The sequence below is a fragment of the Heteronotia binoei genome, chromosome 6 (genome assembly GCF_032191835.1).
Source record: "Heteronotia binoei isolate CCM8104 ecotype False Entrance Well chromosome 6, APGP_CSIRO_Hbin_v1, whole genome shotgun sequence".
Lineage (NCBI taxonomy): Eukaryota > Metazoa > Chordata > Lepidosauria > Squamata > Gekkonidae > Heteronotia > Heteronotia binoei.
Window position 1 is genome coordinate 37713719 of NC_083228.1, and position 22698 is coordinate 37736416.

General features: G+C 47.3%; 1 protein-coding gene across 1 annotated transcript in view; it reads left to right on the forward strand.

The window, feature by feature from the left end:
* FAS (Fas cell surface death receptor) overlaps positions 1-22698 on the forward strand; it is a 30431-nt gene that overhangs the window by 2030 nt on the left and 5703 nt on the right. The window contains exons 2-5 of the mRNA XM_060242652.1: positions 2819-2987; positions 5907-6041; positions 9427-9538; positions 14929-14993. Of these exons, the coding sequence (XP_060098635.1) occupies positions 2819-2987; positions 5907-6041; positions 9427-9538; positions 14929-14993 (481 nt within the window). The remainder of the gene's footprint in view (positions 1-2818; positions 2988-5906; positions 6042-9426; positions 9539-14928; positions 14994-22698) is intronic.

Sequence of the window (22698 nt, forward strand, 5' to 3'; positions counted from 1 at the left end):
TGATGGGAGGGTTTGCTACAGTTTCTGCAGCTTATCTTGTCAGCTGGCTATAATCCAGTAGCCCTCGGTGTCAGCGTGGAAGGAATGGCTAAGAGACTTGTGGTGCTACCGTAGCTACAGATTTTGGAATAGGAAATTTGTCTATTTATTTATGTCAAGTCCCCAGACTTTCAGCTAACACATACTCATAAATCATTTAAGAGTTTTTATTGAGATCCTGAAACCTCAGGACAAGAGGCTCCTTGCGAAAACTGACAATGGCGGGAACACATCCCTTCATATACCTTGGGTTAACCGTTACATTTCAAAGCAAAAGGTGCCAAACTGTCCATCCCTCCCCTCCACAGTTACATTCCCATTCTCTCAAAGCAGGTGCAGACATAATCCCCTGGGAACCAGACACTGACCTTGGCTCCTTCAGAGACTAGGCAGACTAATACTTGTGCTTGGTACTGGAAAGAGATAGTGATAGTGGGCAGGAGGGAGGGCTAGCAAAGCCAGGTCTAGAGTTACTAAAGGACACGGACTGATACAATAAACAATGACAAAAGACCCTCTTGGCGATTTATAGTAAAAATGGATATATCTCTGCCATGGTGGAGGCATTCAGCAAGGCTTATGATACAAATAAATACAGAACTGACTATAACATTTATTCATTTATCCCCCATTTTTCTCTCCAGTGGAGGGACCCAAAGCAGCTTGTATCATTCTTCTCTCCTCAGTTTTATCCTCACAAAAACTTTGTGAAGTAGGTCAAGTTGAGAACGTGTGACTGGTCCAAGGTCACCAAGCAAGCTTCCATTGCAGAGTGGGGATTTGAACCTGGGTCTCCCAGCTCCTAGTGTGACATTCTTAGCCACTATACCATATATATATATATATATATATATATATATATATATATATATATATATATATATATATATATATATATATATTAACATATTAATATATCCTGCTGCTCCTATTTTATAATTTCTGTTTTTATGGTATTATTTTAACTCTGTTGTTTTATTGTTGTAAGCTGCCCTGAGCCCGCTTGTGGGATAGGGTAGGCTATAAATCTAAAAATTAAATTAAATTAACCAGTGAGAAAAACAGCATCTTTTTTTAAAAAAAGCATTGATTCAGGTGGGTAGCCTTGTTGATTTGGAGGAACAGAACAACGTTTGAGTCCAGCGACACCTTTAAGACCAATGAAGTTTAATTCTGGTTATAAGTTTCCATGTGCATGCACAACTTCAGATGCATTGAAAAGATTTCCTCAAGCATTACGTATAGGTGGGGTTGGGGTTTAGTTGCCAGGAAGGGCTAGTTAGATTCAAGATGCATAAGTAACTGAGCAATAAGTATAGCTAAGATTGGATTTAAGCAGTTGGTAAGACTTGTGAATAGCAGCAAATTAACATGCAAATAAAAGAGTTAACAAACAGATGTGAGAACTAACTTTGCGTTGTACCTTTCAGACCAAGAATGTTTAACTCTGAGTATAAGTGAGAACTCAGTGATTTAACTTGTGTAGATGCACACTTTTTCAAGTACATTAAAACCGATTTCATACAGGTAGAGGAGGGAGGTTAGTTGCCAGGAAGGGCTAATTAGAGTTAAGATGCATAAGTAACTGAGCAATAAGTATAACTAAGATTGGATTAATGCAGCTAGTTAAACCTATAATAGAAGCAAATTAGCATACATATAATAAAAGAGTTAAGCACAGATGTGAGAACTAAATTTGAATCCCATGGCATCTTTAAAACCAACAAAGTTTAATTCTTGGTCTAAGTGAGGACTGAGTGAGTTAGCCTGTGTAGTGGGATAAAAACCCAGTATCTCTGTTAAGCCCTGGGAGCTCCATTGTCCGGATTGTTGTAATAACTTTTAATTCAGCAGTATCCCATTCCAGTCTGTTTCTAAAATTCCTTTACAATAAAATAGCTACTTTGAGGTCCCCCACTTGAGTGTCCTGGGAGGCTGAAATGTTCTCCTACAGGTTCTTAGTTTTGTGATTCTTGATGTCAGATTTGTGTCCATTTATCCTTTCTAACATTGTATATGCCATTAAATGCCAGCAGTGCTCTTCATTTCTCTACATAGAGCAAACAGGTCAAACCCTATGCCAGGAGTGTCAAACCCTATTCCAGGAGTGTCAAACATGCAGCCCGAAGGCTGAACCAGGCCCCCAGAGTGCTCCTATCAGGGCCCCAAGCAACTGGCTGTCATCTGCTTCCTTCTCCCTCTCTCTTGCTTCCTTCTGCATCACAGCTTGCTTTGCCAGACTTGCTTAATTGTACAGGAGCTAAAGAGTAAAACCTCTGTTTTCTCCATTGGCTGAGGCTCCTCCCTTGGTGAAGAAGAGGGGGAGGCAGAGCTTGCTTTGCCAGGCTCTCCCAGTTGTACAGTAGAGCTACTGAGCCAAGCCTTTCTTCCTTCTATTGGCTGAGGCTCCTCCCCCTCCTGGTCCCCTGGGGAAGGAAGGAAAGAGTCAGACCTTCCTTTGCCCAGGTCCCTGGATCCCATGGGAGAGATACAAAGACAGTGCCTTTAAGACCAAGAAGTGCTAATGTTTTAAGCATGCTTTAATTTTTTTTTTAAAAAAAAATCTTTAATTGTATTTGTCTTGTGTCCTTTATAAAGTTTATATCTCTGCTACCTAATCTTAAATAGTTACACACATGGCCTGGCCCAATAACGTCTCATTTATGTCAGACCTAACCCTCATGACAAATAAGTTCGACACCCCTGCCCTATGCCAAATGGACACAGTAACAATACACTCTAGTAGTTACCATGTTTTTCTCTCATTCCCCCTCCGCAGGCATTTGAATCAACTGGCGCTGGAGCACGTCAAGACAACGATTCTGATCCCTTGATACACAGAGTGCATAACAAATTTTCTGCAGTGAGAAATATTTCTAAACGAGATGTTGCATGTCCACAGGGCAAGTACCAATCAGGAGAAAACTGTTGTGACCGTTGTGAGCCTGGTAAGTATTATTGTAAGTGAGCAGAAGTGAGGATCAGAAATGAGTCGAAGAGCATGCCTCATTAATATTCTTGATCTTTCTTCCTCTTTTGTGAAAGAGGCCAAAATGATTTAAAAGGGGCAGATGTTTTTCAGTCAGGCTTCAGCCTGGCTTTGGGACCGAGACAAGACTGGTGGCTTCGGTTGACAATCTCTGTTTACATCTGGATAAAAGTGTATATACAAAGTCAGTAATAACAACCAAAAGCACTGTAATGAAATGCATAAACACTGAAATAAATTATATGAAATGTATATTGTATATAGTATTTTTTTCTATTTTATATGTTCATCTGGTCTGTTATGAAAATCATATACCAGGTATGAAAATGTATCTAAATGTCTACTTATAAATATACAACTGCTTATAAATATACAAATAATATTACAACATCGTCCTCAAAAAATCCCATTAAAGAATCACATCATAGGAAATACCCCAAGAATCAACCATAAGGAATTATTTCAGTATTCAGGTGTTTCATTACAGTGGTTTGGGTTGTTATTACTACATCTGAATAAAGGCATGCTGAATAAAGCCCCGAGGCGCAGAGTGGTAAAGCTGCAGTACTGCAGTCGGAGCCCTCTGCTCACAATCTGAGTTTGATCCCAGCGGAAGCTGGTTCAGGTAGCTGGCTCCAGGTTGACTCCGCCATCCATCCTTCCAAGGTCATTAAAAGCTTGCTGGGAGGAAAGTGTAGATGACTGGGTCCTTCCAAGGTCATTAAAAGCTTGCTGGGAGGAAAGTGTAGATGACTGGGGAAGGCAATGGCAAACCACCCCGTAAAAAGACTTCAGGTAGCCGGCTCCAGGTTGACTCAGCCTTCCATCCTTCTGAGGCTGGTAAAACACCCCCAGTTACTGGGGTTCCTAACCCAATGTTGGTATCACAGAAGTTTCACACACACATACACATGCAGAGGTTTCAGCTATGCATGGCAGGTCCACTTGCTGTCAAGTCGGCTGATTCAATAACGAGACCTTTTGATAAAAAGTTTCTAGTTTATTGAGATCATTGTATCCAACAGCAAAAAGATTGCGAGACTGAGGAACATACAGTAAAAGGTAATCATATAAGGTATCCTTCAAAGGAATTCTTTAGGGAGGGGTACTATGCAGGGCACATTCACACATTGATGTTACAAATCGTTCTCAGGCCGGCTGGCCTTGGCAAGGCGCCTCTCCCCCATTGCTCAGTCTGAGAAGGCACTATTATTTCTTTCACACACTTCCATTTCAGAGCAAAACTACATAACAAAAGACAGGAAGGGGGGAGGAGGAAGAGTCGAGCTAGCAGCATTGGCATACAGTATGGCTTTTACCCAGAATGCTTTCCCCTGAACCAAAGATGACACACAGGCTTGGCCAGAGCTGAAGCAGACTTGACACTTGCTGCTCTGCAAAGTAGCTTCGCAATGTTGTGGTCTTAATTATTAATGGACCTGACATTGCCAGGTAAAAAACAGAGTGCAGTGACCTGAAAATGAGGAGTCAAGCATGGAGAGGACCCAGAGAGTCTCTGCACATCAGGAGTTTCTCAGACATTGACTTGGCATGGAGTGACCACAAGTGTTTCCACATTGGATTTTGGGGCTACCTTGCTGATTTGGCTAACAGGGACCAGCACAGAACTTGGCACAGACATTTAGCCAAGGCAGGGTGTATCTGCCTGTCTTGCCTGGACTGAGGGATCAGGTATAATGCCTTGCTGATTTGGCTGGCAAGATCCTGTATGGATGAGGGCCACAAGGCTTTCTGGGGGGGATCTGCAACATGGCCTCAATTGGGGACCAGTAAGAAGTTGACCAAGAAGTGAGCTGCTGTCCTCTTGTGGTAGTAATGGTGTGGGTCAAATTGCTTGAATCAAACAGGTATTATTGAGATTTCTGTACAAGGTAACCCCTCAAATACTTTGTCTCCAATTTGTATCCTCCTGATAATCTTTTAGAATGGATTTTGTGTAGACAATGGTTTAGCAACAGCATGGCATGGAAATGGAGTGAGAGAGAGGGTTTTTAAAAGCAACTGTGATTAGTAGTGCTGAAATACCATCACTTGTTTTTCATTGGTAGGGGTATAGAATTTGCCCCAAATCACCATAAACATTCATTTCCCCCAGACAGTACTGATTAATCCTATTGGCTCAGAGTCTACTCATCATAAGACCACTGAAAAAGAAGGCTCTGGAGTTTTATTCTATCAGATTCCCTGTATTATCGACATAGATTCAGGTGGGTAGCTGTGTTGGTTTGAAGCAGCAGAACAAAGTTTGATGATGATGATGTTATTGGATTTATATCCCACCCTCCACTCCGAATCTCAGAGTCTCACAATCTCCTTTAATTTCCTCCCCCACAACAAACACCCTGTGAGGTAGGTGGGGCTCAAAGAGCTCTCCCAGCAGCTGCCCTTTCAAGGACAACCTCTGCCAGAGCTATGGCTGACCCAAGGCCATTCCAGCAGGTGCAAGTGGAGGAGTGGGGAATCAAACCTGGCTCTCCCAGATAAGAGTTCGCACACTTAACCACTACACTGAACTGGCTCTCAAGTGGAACCTTTAAGATCAACTAAAGTTTCATTCTGCATATAAGCTTTTGTGTGCACATGCAAGTTTATACCCAGAATAAAACCTTGTTGGTCTTAAAGGTTCCACTGGACTCAGGCTGTGTTCTCCTGTATTATAAAGTTCAATTTATATCTGTCTACTTTTTTCTATAAAGATGGGTATCTATTTAGCCCCACCAGCATTTGGGCAACATTCTGTCTAGAATTGTTCTTAAAAGGTCTGAAGGAATAAGAATTAGAAAATCTGATATGTCCAATGGGATCATAAGATACTGCCCCCCACACACACACACTTGTCTTTTAACTTTATTTGCAGGTTATGTTAAAGTCAATGATTGTACAGCATCCACTAAAACAATTTGTAAAAAATGTGAAGAAGGAAAAGAGTACATGGATTTTTCCAATTACCACTCCAAATGCTTTCGGTGCAGCTCATGTGATACAGAGTACGGTACGTTTGAAACTGATCATTTTTTGATTACTACATTAGTTACATTTCATTGCAGAAAGCTGAAGGTATGGATGGTCATGATATGACAGGGTGTCATGTATCGTAGAGAGAACAGAAGCTTGTGATGTGCCTAAGCAGGGGAGTCCCTGAGTGTTGCTATGGCATAGAGTCAGGCCTGCACTTCTGCTTGTCTCTGCAGCATTGTGCTGTTGCCTTTTCCTAGTACACTAAAAGCAAAACCATCTCCAAGGCATGGAAGGCCCATAAGGACTGTAGTGTGCATTAGAATGACCCTCAGTTCAGAGAAATGGTGGTGTTCTTGCACTGTTTCAGAAACATTGTCATTCTACTGTTCAAGGTGTAGTGAGGAACTAATATTTTTATGCATACCTGAGGAATTATTTTGAGTATGCAGAAGCCACTGTTTCATCTGTGGGTAACGGCATTTTATTGACCTAGTGACAGGAACATTGCATCGAGTTTATTATTAAGAGTGACACACGTGCACACAGAAAGAGAGAGAGAGAGAGAGTGCTTGATATAAAGGCAATGATTGATATAAAGGATGCTTGATATAAAGGCAAAGACATAAAAAGATATCATTCGGTGGCCCTTAATTGTTGGGAGATGGTTTTGCTCTGATGCCAACCCGACCTGGAAGAGATTGTCTTTCCATCTAGATGGAAGGAGGGGACAGATGGATGTGGTGTGAAAAGAAAGAGCAACATTTGGAGGTTGACAAGGGCACAGACACAGAAAGAGACAGCTACTACTGGATTGGGCAGAAACCCCTGGAGCAGGGGTTTCAGAATTACAACCCATTGGGTGGAAGTGGCCCCTGCAGGACTCCTATCCAGTCCATGAGCATCTGTCTTGCTGTCATCTGGTTCTTGCATCGCAGCTCACTTTTGCCCAGGTCTCTCCTCTCCTGCTTCACAGAGAAGAGAAGGAAAACCAAGCCTCCTTTCCTTCAACTGGCTGAGGGCTCCTTCCTGCTCCTCCCCCTCCTACAGAGAGGAAGTGAGGGGGAAGGAAAGAGCCAGAGAGAGATGGAGTCCCATGGCACTTTTAAGACAATTAAGTTTTGTTCCAAGTATAAGCTTCATGTGGAAGTTCACTTCTTCAGAGAGGGAGGGGGAGTGAAAGAGCTGGAGGGATCATGACAGTGAGATCATTTCCAGTTCTAACAGATGCCTGGAGGGAGGGGGGAGCGGAGAAACCTAATAGCACAGCTTGAAATCTTAATTAGTGGAAGGGAGCAAGAGACTAGGAGGAAGGGGGAGTCCTGTGGCACCTTTAAGACCAACAAACTTTTATTCCAGGTATAAGCTTTCTTGTGCTTGAAAACTTTTCAGAGAGAGGGAGGGTGGGAAGGAGAGTGAAAGAACCAGAAAGAGAGAGATCCCCCATTCTAGTTCTAACAGATGGGGAAAAAAACCTAGCAGCACAACTTGCAATTTTTATTAGTAGAAGGGAGCAAGAAACCAGTAGCACCTTAAAAACATTTGTGGTGAGGCCTGAGCTTTCATGTTCTTCAGATACAGCTTAGAACATGAGACTTGGAGAATGAGGTGATTTCAGATGCCAAATGACAGTAGCAGGCATTGGTAATAAGAGAAGAAACCTAGGTCTCAGTTCAGTCCAGGAGGATGCATCATCTTGAGCTTCATTATCAGCTGCAATTCAGCAGTCTTGCCTTATAATCTCTTCTATAGAGTTCGCCTCAGTCAGGAGTTCGCCTTTTCACCTCATCCCTTAAGCCAAAGGCTTCTCTCCTTGAGCTGTCATTTTTTTTTCCAACTCTTTTTTTCAAGTCTCCTTCTCTCAAAATTCCTTTGGCTCTCATTTGCTGCTCAAAGGGAGAGGCTGATTACTGGAACAGTTAATACGTCACATAAACTGTGGGAGCCTCTGTAAAAGGTCAGAGATTTACATTCTGCTTGGTAAAATAGTCTCCCTCTGCAATTTTGGTAAACAAAGGAGATTATTTAGCAGGTAACCAGAATAGGGATGAAGTTAATTTCATCCAATTGTCTCCCAGTGTTTCAGAGTTCTAATTAATACTGCCTCCCCCCCCCCCATTGGATCTAATGCACCAGGAATTCTCTGGGTTTTATGTCTTGTCTCCAGTTTTTGTACAGAGTTGTGAGTATTCCTGAATTGCTTCTGCTTTCCGTTCCTGCAGCTCAATTGTAACTTTCCCCTTATCTCTCCATTTTCAGCAAACGTAAACATTAATTAAAGATGCCCCCCCAAAAGCAGCATTGCTGTGATCACACAAATTATCACATCATGATTCATACAGTGCAGTGTATGTTTGTTGTTCTACCAATCTGGAAGAGCATATGTGAGCAAAATATGAGTAAAATAATGCACAAAAAGAATCTTAATGCAATTATTTGTATAGCTGTGCGAAGGTTGCTTTTTAAAAAACAATGTTTTATCAGTGCAGCTGCTGCGGTACATAGTGGGAAAGTGCTGGCCTGGGATTTGGGAGACCCTGGTCTGAATCCCCACTCTGCCATGAAGCTTGCTGGGTGACCGTGGGCCAGTCACATCCACGAATCTAATCTACCTCACAGGAGTATTTATTATAAAAACAAAAATGGAGGAAAGGAGAACAATCGAAGCCTCTTTGGGTCCCTGCTGAACAGAAAGGCAGAGTGCAAATGAAATTAAATAAATAACATCCACACATGTACATTGATAATGTAGAAGAGGGAGATATAAAAGATGACAGGACTGGAGTTGCAACAAACTGCACATGCTCCACTTCCAGTGTTACTTTTGTAAACTCTTCTCCTTATAGCAGAATTCAGCTTCTCCTTTCTACAGCTGCCTTAATGTCAAAGATATCATGAAGGAATGTATTAATTTAATTGTAGCCATTATCAGTTCAGTGTTTTTATTCTGTTTGGGGCATCTTATTATTCAGTGCTTTTTTTAAAAAGAAAAAGCCCAGCAAGAACTCATTTGCATATCAGGCTACACCTCCAGACATCACCATTGTTTCAGCAGGAACTCATCTGCATATTAGGCCACACCCCCTGGTGCCAAGCCAGCTAGAACTATGCGTTCCTGCTCAAAAAAAGTCCTGTTATGAGAAATAAAGACAATCTTGGCAAACAAACAAAACCCCACATAGTCAAGTGAAACATAGTGTGCACCATCTACAGAAAGTTAAACATGCTACCATCTTCTTTGCCATCAGTGAGATTTGAGAAATTTAAACAGGTGTCCAAGACTTAGGTTTCAGTGAGGTCTGAGAATATCTTTGCTTTCCTGAGGCATGTTGGATGTTTCTGTGACTTCAGAACCTGCCCAAGAGAAGCAGGCAATTCCTTTCTAAAAGAATACTCTAACAAAGCAATTCAATTTATTTTAGGTTTGGAAGTGGACAAACCCTGTAACAGTTCCCAGAATGTAAGATGCAGGTGCAAGCGTGGCTTTTATTGCAATTCCTCAGAACCATGCCCTCATTGTGATCCATGTACAAAGTAAGTTGCCTGTAAAGATGAAGGATTATAGAGGACACAGAAGATCAGGGCTTACTGTAGCTGTCCCCTTGAAGCACTGCTGCTTCACTGGCTCCCCATAAGAGGCCTCAACTAGGGTGGGGAGGGGGTATTGCTCTGCCTAGGCACTTCTCCTTTCCTGCTTCGCCCTCTTATCTCAGAGAGCTTTTCCACATTCTCACTTTCCTTTCTTGTGTTTTCCTGTTGCTTCTGGGTTTTTTTTCCCTGTTCCACATGTGTTTTGCTCTCTAGTGGTAGATTCAATATTACATCACGTTATGTCCAGCATAAAAATCTGCAGTTTAAATCTGCAGGGAGATATGCCAGGCATAAAGTGATGTAATATCAAATCCATCTCTAGAAGCCAGGGCTTTTTTTGTAGCAGGAACTCCTTTGCATATTAGGCTACACCCCCCTGGTATAGCCAATCCTCCAAGACCTTACAGGGATCTTAGTACAGGGCCTACTGTAAGCTCTTGCAGGATTGGCTACATCAGGGATGTGTGGCCTGATATGCAAAGGAGTTTCTGCTACAAAAAAAGCCCTGCTAGAAGGAATAGAACACATGTGGAACAAAAACAAAACTCCAAAGCAACAGGAACAGACAAGCAAAATGAGAATGCAGAAAAGCCAAGACTCTCACCTGAAATTAGCCTGAAGTTTTCTTTCTTGTACCTGACAGCCTTTTTGTCTCTCCATCCCTGTTCTGGGTCATGTAAGTCCTCTGGATCTAGAGCTCAAAAGAGCCTCATTTCCATAGTGACCAGTTCAGAGGCCTTGCCCTTGCCAGATACACAGGTCATGTAGCACCCTCATTGAGCTGGGGAACCTCCTATGGATGGCCGGAGGGTTGGCTTCTGCCAGCAGCTGTTGCACATCAGGGGTGTGCTCTTACTTCAGTGTGTCAGACTCTGTTCATTGATACTAATGCTGATTACTGATTACTAACCATATTGATCAATGCCTATGTATGCTCACTAACCCATGCCAGTAGAACAGTAGAGGGGGGGGGGCAAGTAGAGAATAGCCGAGGAATAACTTCCCAGGAATATCAAAGGTTGTTAGGCAGTCTTTGAAGTAGAGAGTACCAGCCAGATCCTCACCTCCCCCCTAGAAGCAACAAGGACATTGCTGCCGGGAAATGTAACCACCAACGGAAAAGATAAGGGGGGAGCCGTGTGCAAATGCATGCAAATGCAGCTTTTGTTTTGGGAATTGGGGAGTAGATGCAATTGCTTTGATGTAAAATGTTAAATACCAATGATTTGAACTGCTTTCCATCAGTTCCAATACCTATCATGTTGGAGTAACTTTGGAGTATACAATAAATGCAACTTTGTTTCAAATAACAAGTCTACTCATTTGAAAACTTCAATGAACCTTCGCTGACATTTTGGAACTGATCCTCACTAAGGTTTATCAGCGTGGGTAACTTTGTAGCGGATGGCTGAGAAGGCACCTAGCGACCGAGAACCTTCAGACCCAATCGACATCCCGACGTCCCCGGCGCGGCACATTACCGAGCGGAGACCGGCCAGGGGGACTGCTGAAGGGAGAGGGGGGGTTCTGGTACCATGAGGGGAGACTATATGTCCCAAAGACCTTGCGGCTGGAAGTGCTGCGGCACTGCCACACTAATAAACTGTCAGGCCACTTCGGCTATGTAAAAACCCTCCACTTAGTGAACAGGCAATTTTGATGTCCCCAAATGAAAAAGGACATTTCTGATTTTGTACAGACCTGCCCGGCTTGCCTCATGGCCAAGAGGAGGGGGGGGGCAAAGTGCCAGGGCAGCTGCAACCTCTCCCTACAGCCGAAAGGCCCTGGTCGGTTGTATCAATGGACTTTATTGTAGAATTGCCCCCCTCACAGGGGAGAACGGTGATCTTAGTCCTGGTGGACACTTTTTTCTAAGCAAACCCACTTTGTCCCTTGCCGAAAGTTGCCCACAGCTAAGGAGTTAGCGTACTTGTTCTTCCTGCACGTGGTCCGGATCCACTCGTTCCCCGATAAGATCATCAGCAACCGCAGGCCACAGTTCGTTGCCAACTTCTGGCGGGAGTTTTGCAAATTGGCGGGGATGGAGCAGGGGCTGAGTTCCACCTATCACCCACAGACAGACAGACAGACAGAGAAGGTGAACGGCCTTCTGGAACAATATTTGAGGTGCTACATAAATTTCCAGCAGTCCAACTGGGTGGAACTATTGCCATTTGCCGAGTATGGGTACAACAACAGCCTCCACAGCTCCACTAAAATGACTCCCTTCCAGGCAGTGAACGGTTACGAGGGGAAGCCATTCCCTTCTTTGCCAGGAGGAGGCGATTCCCAGCCCACAGACTGTCAGCAATGGTGGGGCCGTTTGAAAAAAACTTGGAAAATAATACAGGAAAACCTAGAGGTGGCAAAAAGGGATTACAAAACCCAATTTGACAAAAAGCATAGCCCATGTTGGGATTTCAAAGTACGGGAAACAGTGTTCCTATCAACCAAGAACTTGCCGTTGCCACAAACCTCCAGAAAGCTGTCCTACAAGTTCCTGGGACCTTTTAAAATAAAGAGAGTAATCAACCAAGTGACTGTAGAACTGGACTTGCCCAAACTGTTTAGTAAAGTGCATCCTGTTTTCCATTGCAGCCTTCTTCGTCGAGATCCGGGTGGGTCGAGGTGGCACCCTCGAGGTCCGGAGCCCAAACCCATCCTGGTGAAGGGTCAGAAGCACCACGAAGTAAAGGAGATCCTGGACTCTAAAATCCAAAGGGGGATCCTTTACTATCTAGTGCGCTGGCGCTATTTTCCACCCAGCTGCGATGAGTGGGTTAAAGCTTCTGATCTAAACGCTCTGCAACTGCTTAAGCAATTTTACCTACTGCACCCAGACAAACCCCGAGCGAGAGCTTAGGGGGGGGCAGTATGTCAGACTCTGTTCATTGATACTAATACTGATTACTGATTACTAATCATATTGATCAATGCCTATGTATGCTCACTAACCCATGCCAGTAGAACAGTAGAGGGGGGGGGAGTAGAGAATAGCCGAGGAATAACTTCCCAGGAAAATCAAAGGTTGTTAGGCAGTCTTTGAAGTAGAGAGTACCAGCCAGATCCTCACCTCCCCCCTAGAAGCAACAAGGACATTGCCGCCGGGAAATGTAACCACCAACGGAAAAGATAAGGGGGGGCGCGTGTGAAAACTCTCACATGCAAATGCAGCTTTTGTTTTGGGAATTGAGGAGTAGATGCAATTGCTTTGGTGTAGAATGTTAAATACCAATGATTTGAACTGCTTTCCATCAGTTCCAATACCTATCATGCTGGAGTAACTTTGGAGTATACAATAAATGCAACTTTGTTTCAAATAACAAGTCTGCTCATTTGAAAACTTCAATGAATTTTCGCTGACACAGTGAACCTCCAGGGATGCCATGATGGGGGAAACTGGAAGCTTGCAGGAGGGGGAATTGGTGAGGATCACTTCTCTCTTCCAGTTTGGTGTAGTGGTTAAAAGCAGTGAACTCTAATTGGAAGAAATGGGTTTGATTCCCCATTCCTCCACATGCAGCCAGCTGGGTGACCTTGGTTCAGTCAGAGCTGTCTGAGCTGTTTTCCCAATAGTTCTCTCAGTCAGCCCCACCTACCCCACAGGGTAGCTGTTGTAGGGAGGGGAAGGAAAGGAGATTGTAAGCCCCTCTGAAACTCCCAAGTGAAGGGTGGGATAGAAATCTAATTTCTCCTCTTCTTCCTTCCATTAGCAGTAATTTTCCATGGGATCCCACACGATGTTTATTCCTTGTGAGAATATCATTAGCTGAATCAATACTAGAGGAGGATTGTGCACTATACAGAGTAGACTGTGTCCACCAATCTTCACTTCCTTGTTTTGGAGATTTAAACTTGAAAAATATGCACTCATTTCCAAACACCAGGTGGTGTCCTTTCCTTACTGCTATAAATGCCAGTCTGCTTTATGCTACAGAGAATGTGAGCTAAATTCCAATTTGCAGGTCAGCTGTTTATGTGTTTATTGCAATCTGTTTATGTGGCTTTAGGAATAACTGCTCACAAAGTAGCTCAAAAATAAAACAACCAGCAGGGGAATAGAAACACCTTATGAAAAGTTCAGAATTCAGGCCTGTTATTCAAGAAACATTCATATGAAATAGAATAAAGACTTTAAGAGACTTAGTTCAAAGAAAAAAGAAAATGTCTCTGACCATTGGCAAAAGATGAAAAAGGGGAGCCTTCAGGGGAAGCTAGAAGATCCTGCTCTGGTCGTTGCCAATTTTTCAACAACATGAGAGGCCATTCTGAGGGTTCAAGGACATTTCCAGATTTATTTAAAGCAATATTTGGAACTTCATACTCAAGGAAAAGAATGGCATGGAGAGAGGGGGAAACTTATCCGTTTGCTCCTCTGCCATTTTCTTGTGGGGGGCTGCAAATGACTGTTACTTCTGCTAAGGAAAGCTTTCAAAAAGCTTTCCATTAAACTTGTTTCCAAACACAGTCCCAGCAACAGACTACCGGCAGTCTCCATCAGGGTCCTGTCCTCTTCGAGATGAAGATTGGATAAGGGTTTTCCTCGACAATAGTGGGATCTCCGGGAAACAAATTTAATGGACTATTATTCATTTAAACGGACTGTGACTTTGTGAACAATCTTAATGTACATTCGTACACTGATTTTGGTTATGAATTTTGTATCCCTGCCCCCCCATTGATGATATTCTATTATAAATTATTCCTTTGTATATTTATTGTCAAAACCTAATTGATTTATATATAAATAATATAAAATACACAACTGGTACTAAAATATAAGAATTTATTTGTTGTTCATAACTTTAGTCTCTTGTTTACACTTTTTTTTTTTTGCTTTTTTGAGGAAAGCTTTCAGGCTTCTGTATCCAACCCCCACCCTGTGGAAGTAAAAAGCAGTTTAGGGTTGACTTTTTCCAATAAGAAAACAGCGGAGGGGGGGGGGGAATGAAAATTATGTTCTCTCTCTATGTACCATCGCTTCCTTCCTTGAGGAAACTGCATTTACTAAATTAAAAATGGCATTTCAGATAAATATGAGGTGGAAACTGAATATGAAGTTGATCCCTGAGGAAGGCCTTGTTTGCAGATCTAGACAGGAAGGTTTCATATGGGAGCACACCTAAGCTTTATATACACCTTTATGTACATTTTATGGCCCTGGCTATGACACTGCGATGTAATGGGTATTTGGCTCAGCTTAACTGAAGAACCGAAACATATCAGAAATCTATTAAGTAAACAGATGGCTGTATCTTGACATTCTCTTTAAAGGCTATTGAATCTTTTCATCATTTTCCAATAATGGTTTTTCATATATTTTTTTCTTCTAGATGTGAAGATGGCATAGTTGTAGAAGAATGCACCCAAACCAGTGACACCATCTGTGAAAGAAAATGTTAAGTATCAACACCTCTGAAATATATCTCAGATTATGATTGCAGGGGATGAACTGCATTTAGATCTCTAGAAAGCTAAATTCATACGATCGTTTCAGTACATAAAAGCACCATTTTCCAGCCAGTCATTCCAGACTTTTATCCTTGCTACCAGTTTACTTTGGTCATGTGAACAAATGATGTGCTGGAAAATAAATCTTTTATAGCCAATCCCAGACTCTGCTAAGGCTGTGATTTTGATTGGCTGTCAGAAGACAGCCCATTTAGGAACTAAGTGATTTCCTTGCTTGGATAATATAATACAACACTAGGGTGACCATAATGTCTGAAGGCCAGCCAGGGACACCTTGGGGGGGGGGAAGGTAGGGGTGTGCGCGCGCCGCCGGAAACAGGAAGTGACGTCACTTCCGGTGATGTCATGCCACCGCTGGAAACAGGAAGTGACATCACTTCCTGTGACATCACTTCCCCCAAATGACATCATTTCCCCCAAGTGCCACTGCCGGAAACAGGAAGTGACTTCACAGCACTTCCTGTGACGTCCCCAAAAATCCCCCAAATATCACCGCCGGAAACAATTTTGTTCTCAAATCCTGTATATACTTCATCAGTATATGGGATAAGGCACTTTCTCAACTGTGCTGCATAATGCAGCCTATTTATTTTGTCCTGTTTATTCTGTTGGCTCTATCTGCGCCACCTTCTTCACTTTCGGGGTGTGGATCCCCCAGTGGGGTGGTCTCGCGACTCCCTCCGCCGGCTGTTTCTGATAGCCCTGCGCCCCCTCTTTCATTTGATATGTGTCCCGTGCGGATGCCACCCTCCCGCCGGGAGATGCCGCAAAATGAGCCCCCTTGAGGCTTATGGCGGCAGGGCTCGGGGGAAGCGAGCTAGACTGCTGTTCTTTTGAGGGGTTATAGAGTGTTTCGAGCCCGTCCCTGTGGCATCGGTCCCATCGTTGTGGAGCCCAGGGGGCTGGCGCAGCGGCATGCTGAAGCAGCCTGTCGGTCACTTCCAGGTTCCTGTCCTGCATCTCGACCTGTGTTATTAGTGACAGGCTGCTTCGGCGTGCCGCTGCGCCGGCCCCCTGGGCCCCACAACGATGGGACCGATGCCACAGGGACGGGCTCGAAACACTCTATAACACCTCAAAAGAACAGCAGTCTAGCTCGCTTCCCCCGAGCCCTGCCGCCATAAGCCTCAAGGGGGCTCATTTTGCGGCATCTCCCGGCGGGAGGGTGGCATCCGCACGGGACACATATCAAATGAAAGAGGGGGCGCAGGGCTATCAGAAACAGCCGGCGGAGGGAGTCGCGAGACCACCCCACTGGGGGATCCACACCCCGAAAGTGAAGAAGGTGGCGCAGATAGAGCCAACAGAATAAACAGGACAAAATAAATAGGCTGCATTATGCAGCACAGTTGAGAAAGTGCCTTATCCCATATACTGATGAAGTAAATACAGGATCTGAGAACAAAATTGCACCAGAAGACACAAACACAAAGCTCCCTTACACTGAATCAGTGCTTGGGTCCACCAAAGTCAGTATTGTCCACTCCAGTCACAAACACAAAGCTCCCTTACACTGAATCAGTGTTTGGGTCCACCAAAATCAGTATTGTCCACTCCAGTCACAAACACAAAGCTCCCTTACACTGAATCAGTGCTTGGGTCCACCAAAGTCAGTATTGTCACATAAGAGAAGCCCTGTTGGATCAGGCCAGTGGCCCATCCAGTCCAACACTCTGCGTCACATAAGAACATAAGAGAAGCCCTGTTGGATCAGGCCAGTGGCCCATCCAGTCCAACACTCTGTGTCACATAAGAACATAAGAGAAGCCCTGTTGGATCAGGCCAGTGGCCCATCCAGTCCAACACTCTTTGTCACATAAGAACATGAGAGAAGCCCTGTTGGATCAGGCCAGTGGCCCATCCAGTCCAACACTCTGCGTCACATAACAACATGAGAGAAGCCCTGTTGGATCAGGCCAGTGGCCCATCCAGTCCAACACTCTGCGTCACATAACAACATAAGAGAAGCCCTGTTGGATCAGGCCAGTGGCCCATCCAGTCCAACACTCTGCGTCACATAACAACATAAGAGAAGCCCTGTTGGATCAGGCCAGTGGCCCATCCAGTCCAACACTCTGCGTCACATAACAACATAAGAGAAGCCCTGTTGGATCAGGCCAGTGGCCCATCCAGTCCAACACTCTGCGTCACATAACAACATAAGAGAAGCCCTGTTGGATCAGGCCAGTGGCCCATCCAGTCCAACACTCTGCGTCACATAAGAACATAAGAGAAGCCCTGTTGGATCAGGCCAGTGGCCCATCCAGTCCAACACTCTGCGTCACATAAGAACATAAGGAGGGAGGGAGGGAAGGAAGGAAGGAAGGAAGGAAGGGAGAAAGGGAGGGAGGGAAGAAGGGAAGAAAGGAAGGAGGGAAGGAAGGAAGGGAGGGAAGGGAGGGAGGGAAGGAAGGAGGGAAGGAGGGAAGGAAGGAAGGAAGGAAGGGGGGAGGGAGGGAGGGAAGGAAGGAAGGGGGGAGGGAGGGAAGGAAGGAAGGAAGGGAGGAGGGAGGGAAGGAAGGAAGGAAGGCAAGGGAGTGAGGGAAGGAAGGAAGAAAGGAAGGGAGGGAGGAGGGAGGGAAGGAAGGGAAGGGAGTGAGGGAAGGAAGGAAGAAAGGAAGGAAGGGAGGAGGGAGGGAAGGAAGGAAGGAAGGAGGGAAGGAAGGAAGGAAGGAAGGGGGAGGGAGGGAGGGAAGGAAGGAAGGGGGGAGGGAGGGAAGGAAGGGGGGAGGGAGGGAGGGAAGGAAGGAAGGAAGGAAGGAAGGAAGGGAGGAGGGAGGGAAGGAAGGCAAGGGAGTGAGGGAAGGAAGGAAGAAAGGAAGGGAGGGAGGAGGGAGGGAAGGAAGGAAGGGAAGGGAGTGAGGGAAGGAAGGAAGAAAGGAAGGAAGGGAGGAGGGAGGGAAGGAAAGAAGGGAAGGGAGTGAGTGAAGGAAGGAAGGAAGGAAGGAAGGGAGGGAGGGAGGGAGGGAGGAGGGAGGGAAGAAAGGAAGGCCGCCCCCCGCCCCCCCCCCCCCCGCTTTCGGCCCCCTTACCTTATTCCAGGGCGGCGGAGTCCAGCGGCGGCGGCGGCGGGGAGTCCTCCGGCGGCATCCTCGCGGCGAGGGAGGGAGGGAGCTGCCGGCGCTGGCCTCTGGAGGCCTCCAGGGACCAGCGCCGGCTGCTCCGCGGCTTCCCCGCGGCCTCCGCTGGTCCCTAGAGGCCCTCCAGGACTCTGGAGGGCCTCCAGGGACCAGCGGAGGCCGCGGGGAAGCCTTCCGCTGGCCGGCGCTGGTCCCCGAAGGCCTTCCAGAGGCTCTGGAAGGCCTTCCGGGACCAGCGCCGGGTGCCCCGCGGCTTCCCCGCGGCCTCCGCTGGTCCCTGGAGGCCCTCCAGAGACTCTGGAGGGCCTCCAGGGAACAGCGGAGGCCGCGGGGAAGCCTTCGCTGGCCGGCGCTGGTCCCGGAAGGCCTTCCAGAGGCTCTGGAAGGCCTTCCGGGACCAGCGCCGGGTGCCCCGCGGCCTCCCCGCGGCCTCCGCTGGTCCCTGGAGGCCCTCCAGAGACTCTGGAGGGCCTCCAGGGACCAGCGGAGGCCGCGGGGAAGCCTTCGCTGGCCGGCGCTGGTCCCGGAAGGCCTTCCAGAGGCTCTGGAAGGCCTTCCGGGACCAGCGCCGGGTGCCCCGCGGCTTCCCCGCGGCCTCCGCTGGTCCCTGGAGGCCCTCCAGAGACTCTGGAGGGCCTCCAGGGAACAGCGGAGGCCGCGGGGAAGCCTTCGCTGGCCGGCGCTGGTCCCGGAAGGCCTTCCAGAGGCTCTGGAAGGCCTTCCGGGACCAGCGCCGGGTGCCCCGCGGCCTCCCCGCGGCCTCCGCTGGTCCCTGGAGGCCCTCCAGAGACTCTGGAGGGCCTCCAGGGACCAGCGGAGGCCGCGGGGAAGCCTTCGCTGGCCGGCGCTGGTCCCCGGAAGGCCTTCCAGAGGCTCTGGAAGGCCTTCCGGGACCAGCGCCGGGTGCCCCGCGGCCTCCCCGCGGCCTCCGCTGGTCCCTGGAGGCCCTCCAGAGACTCTGGAGGGCCTCCAGGGACCAGCGGAGGCCGCGGGGAAGCCTTCGCTGGCCGGCGCTGGTCCCGTAAGGCCTTCCAGAGGCTCTGGAAGGTCTTCCGGGACCAGCGCCGGGTGCCCCGCGGCCTCCCCGCGGCCTCCGCTGGTCCCTGGAGGCCCTCCAGAGGACTCTGGAGGGCCTCCAGGGACCAGCGGAGGCCGCGGGGAAGCCTTCCGCTGGCCGGCGCTGGTCCCCGAAGGCCTTCCAGAGGCTCTGGAAGGCCTTCCGGGACCAGCGCCGGGTGCCCCGCGGCCTCCGCTGGTCCCTGGAGGGCCCTCCAGAGACTCTGGAGGGCCTCCAGGGACCAGCGGAGGCCGCGGGGAAGCCTTCGCTGGCCGGCGCTGGTCCCCGAAGGCCTTCCAGAGGCTCTGGAAGGCCTTCCGGGACCAGCGCCGGGTGCCCCGTGGCCTCTCCGCGGCCTCCGCTGGTCGCTGGAGGCCCTCCAGAGTCTCTGGAGGGCTTCCAGCGACCAGCGGAGGCCACGGAGAGGCCTCCACCACTGCCGCCGGGCCCCGCGCGCGGGCGGGGGAAGGCGGCCAGTGAGGAGGGAGCGTCCCTGCGCAGGCGCAGGGACGCTCCCTCCCTCCCTCGCCGCCTTCCCCGCCGGCGCCCGCGGCCCACCGGCTCCGGGGCTGCCTAAACCGGGACCTTTAATGGTCCCGGTATAGGCAGCCCGGGATCCGGGATTGGGTGGCCAGAACCGGGAATGTCCCGGGAGACCGGGACGGTCTGGCCACCCTATAACAACACTCAACATCTCTAGCAATGGCCATCTGTGAATAGTAGTGAATTCTAGGACTTAGGAACTGCACAATAAATATTTGTTTCATGATCACAGAAAGAACACGTTGAATCACATCTAGGGACCATCTCATCCAGCTCCCTATTTTCCATAGTGGCCAGTGAGGAGGGGAAGGGAGAGGCCTCAGCCAGATATAATGCCATAGGGTCTACCCTCCAAAGCGGTCATTTTCTCCAGGGAGACAGATCTCTGAGAGCCAGCATGATGTAGTAGTAAAGAATGGAGGACTCTAATCTGGAGAACTTCCTTTCCTCTGCATGAAAAAAAAACCCTTACCTCTCTCCTTTCTTCTGCATAAGTGACCTTGGGCCAGTCACAGTTCTCTCAAAACTGTTACCCACACCTGCCTCACAAGGTGACTCTTGTGGGGAGAGGAAAGGAAGGCCATTGTAAGCTGCTCTGAGACTCTAAGATAGAGAGAAGCACGGTATAAAAGCCAACTGTTCTCTCTCATGATCTCGGGTTCAGTTGTAATTCTGGGATATCTCCAGGTCCCACCTGGAGGTTGACAAGCTTCAGTCTGGCAGCAATTCTGGCTGAGTTGATACTACCTGACTTCTATGATTCAACTCTGCCTGACTGTTTCATACTCTTCTACAGTGGCCGCCCCATGAAATCCAGTGTGGTATAACAGAGCTTCAGAGTAGAGTCTGGGAGACCCAGGTTTGAATGCCCATCTTGCTGCAGAATCTAAGTTGAAGGGTTGTTATGCAGTTTAAAAGTAGGGAAAGAAAATAATATTAACTGCTTTGGTCCCCATTATGGAAAAAGGTGGGGTATAAATGAGGCAAATATATAATAAATGTAGCTGAAGATGAGAGGGAAATAAAAGGTAGGTTGGTGAATGAGGAGAGAATGAAGCATGTAAAGGGAGTGGATATGGACATTGCCGGGTGAAGGAAAGAGGAAATAGTGTGGGGAGGGGGATACAGAGAAAGTGAGGTACCCCACCACAAGTCCCTACAATACAAGTGGGCCTGATCCAATGGCCAGCATCACACAACTGGGCCATAGTTTTCCAAGGTAGGGGCTGGGGGGAGGGGTTAGAGCTGAACAGAGAGGTGCAGATAAATGTAGGTGGGCTGTTGGGTAGGAGGGAGACAGGGCTCCCAACTCCAGGTTAAGAAGTTCCTAAAGATTTTGGGGGTGGAGCCTGGGCTTGAGAAGGGGAGGGACCTTAGAGGGGTATAATGCCATAGATGCCACCCTCCAAAGCAGCTATTTCCTCCAAGGGCAGCAGAGTTGTCAGCCTCCCAGTGGGAGCTGGAGATCACCCATAATTACAGCTACTCTCCAAATGCAGAGATCAGTTCCCCTAGAGAAAATGGCCGTTTTAGAGGATGGGCTCTGTGGCATTATACCCCAGAACTGGATCTACATTTTTTTTTTTGGGGGGGGGGGCAAAATTAAAAAAAATGATGCCCCCTTTTGGGCCATTCTATCTTATGTTCCCATATAATACAATAGACTCTATACCCAATTTGGCGCCCCCCCCCCTCCGTTGGCACCCGGGGCAAGCACCCCCCCTCCCCCCCCCAGATCCGGCCCTGTTATACCCAGCTGAGATTGCTTCCCTCCCCAAACCTTGGCCTCCCAAGGCTCCACGCCCAAATCTCCAGAAATTTCCCAACTTGAAGCTGGCCATCTGAAAGGGAACCAATCTCTGTACTTGAGAGATTCATTGCGATTCCAAGAGATCACCAGATTCAAGTTGGCAGCCCTAGAAGGAGAGGAAACGGGGCAAGGCTGTGGGGCTTTTGGGAAAGATGAAATAGTGGGGGAGGGTGATGAGATGCCTCCTGCAAATACTTACAGCTTTCTGCTTGTTTGTTAGTAATATTTATCCACCTAACCTATAGATCTTTTCTTTTTAGCAAAACATTCGCGATTGATAATTGGAATTGTCATTCCATCTGTACTTATTGTGATAGTAGCAATCATAATATGGAAATGCTGTAAGTTTCATGTTGCTTTTGTTAAACTTTTCTCAAATATTCAAAACTCTGATTTAAAAAAAAAAACTTACCCCTCTCCATAATTATGATTATAATGCCCTAATAATGTTTATGGATGAATGTTCTCAAAATCTAGAATTCAGCATTCAGATTTTGTGATTTTTTTTCCTCCTCCCAGTTCTGCAGTGCCCTATCCCTTAATGAGGTGAGGGAGAGGGTTTGCAGGAAGCCCCCTTCAACGGAGAGGTCTGCGTCAGTCCTGACACTGGGAGGTGGGAGTGGAGGCGGCCAGTGTCAGGGGATAGGAGTGAGAGGGCTTTCACGGCCTGACAACCCAGCCCTCACTGTCTTTGTGTCTCTGGCCACAAGATTGCTGCAGGCATGGCTAGGAAGTGGGGGCCTTCAAGAGGCACAAGGCTGAGTACTGGGGACTGGGGTGAGGAGTTGCTGAGATGGCCAGGGAGGCATCAGAGACTTCACTGGGCCCCTCCATCCCTTTCATTTGCTAGCCAATGTGTGGCTTTTCAGCACAGATACAAGCAAGAATGGCGGCTTCAGTGGGGGGCTTCGAGAGCCACACAATATGTGTGAAAGAGCCACATGTGGCTCCCAAGGTGCAGTTTGGCCACCCCTGACGTATGCTGTCAGCTATGTCAGTCCCAAACAACTATTTTAAAAGATATATAATCTTGTAAAAAGCTTCTTGTGGCTCCTGAGCTAGAAACCATATATGGCCTTGAAAAGAATATGGTGGAGCAGGATGGGTTCTGCCTCATATATTTCAAAACTTCCCACAATGC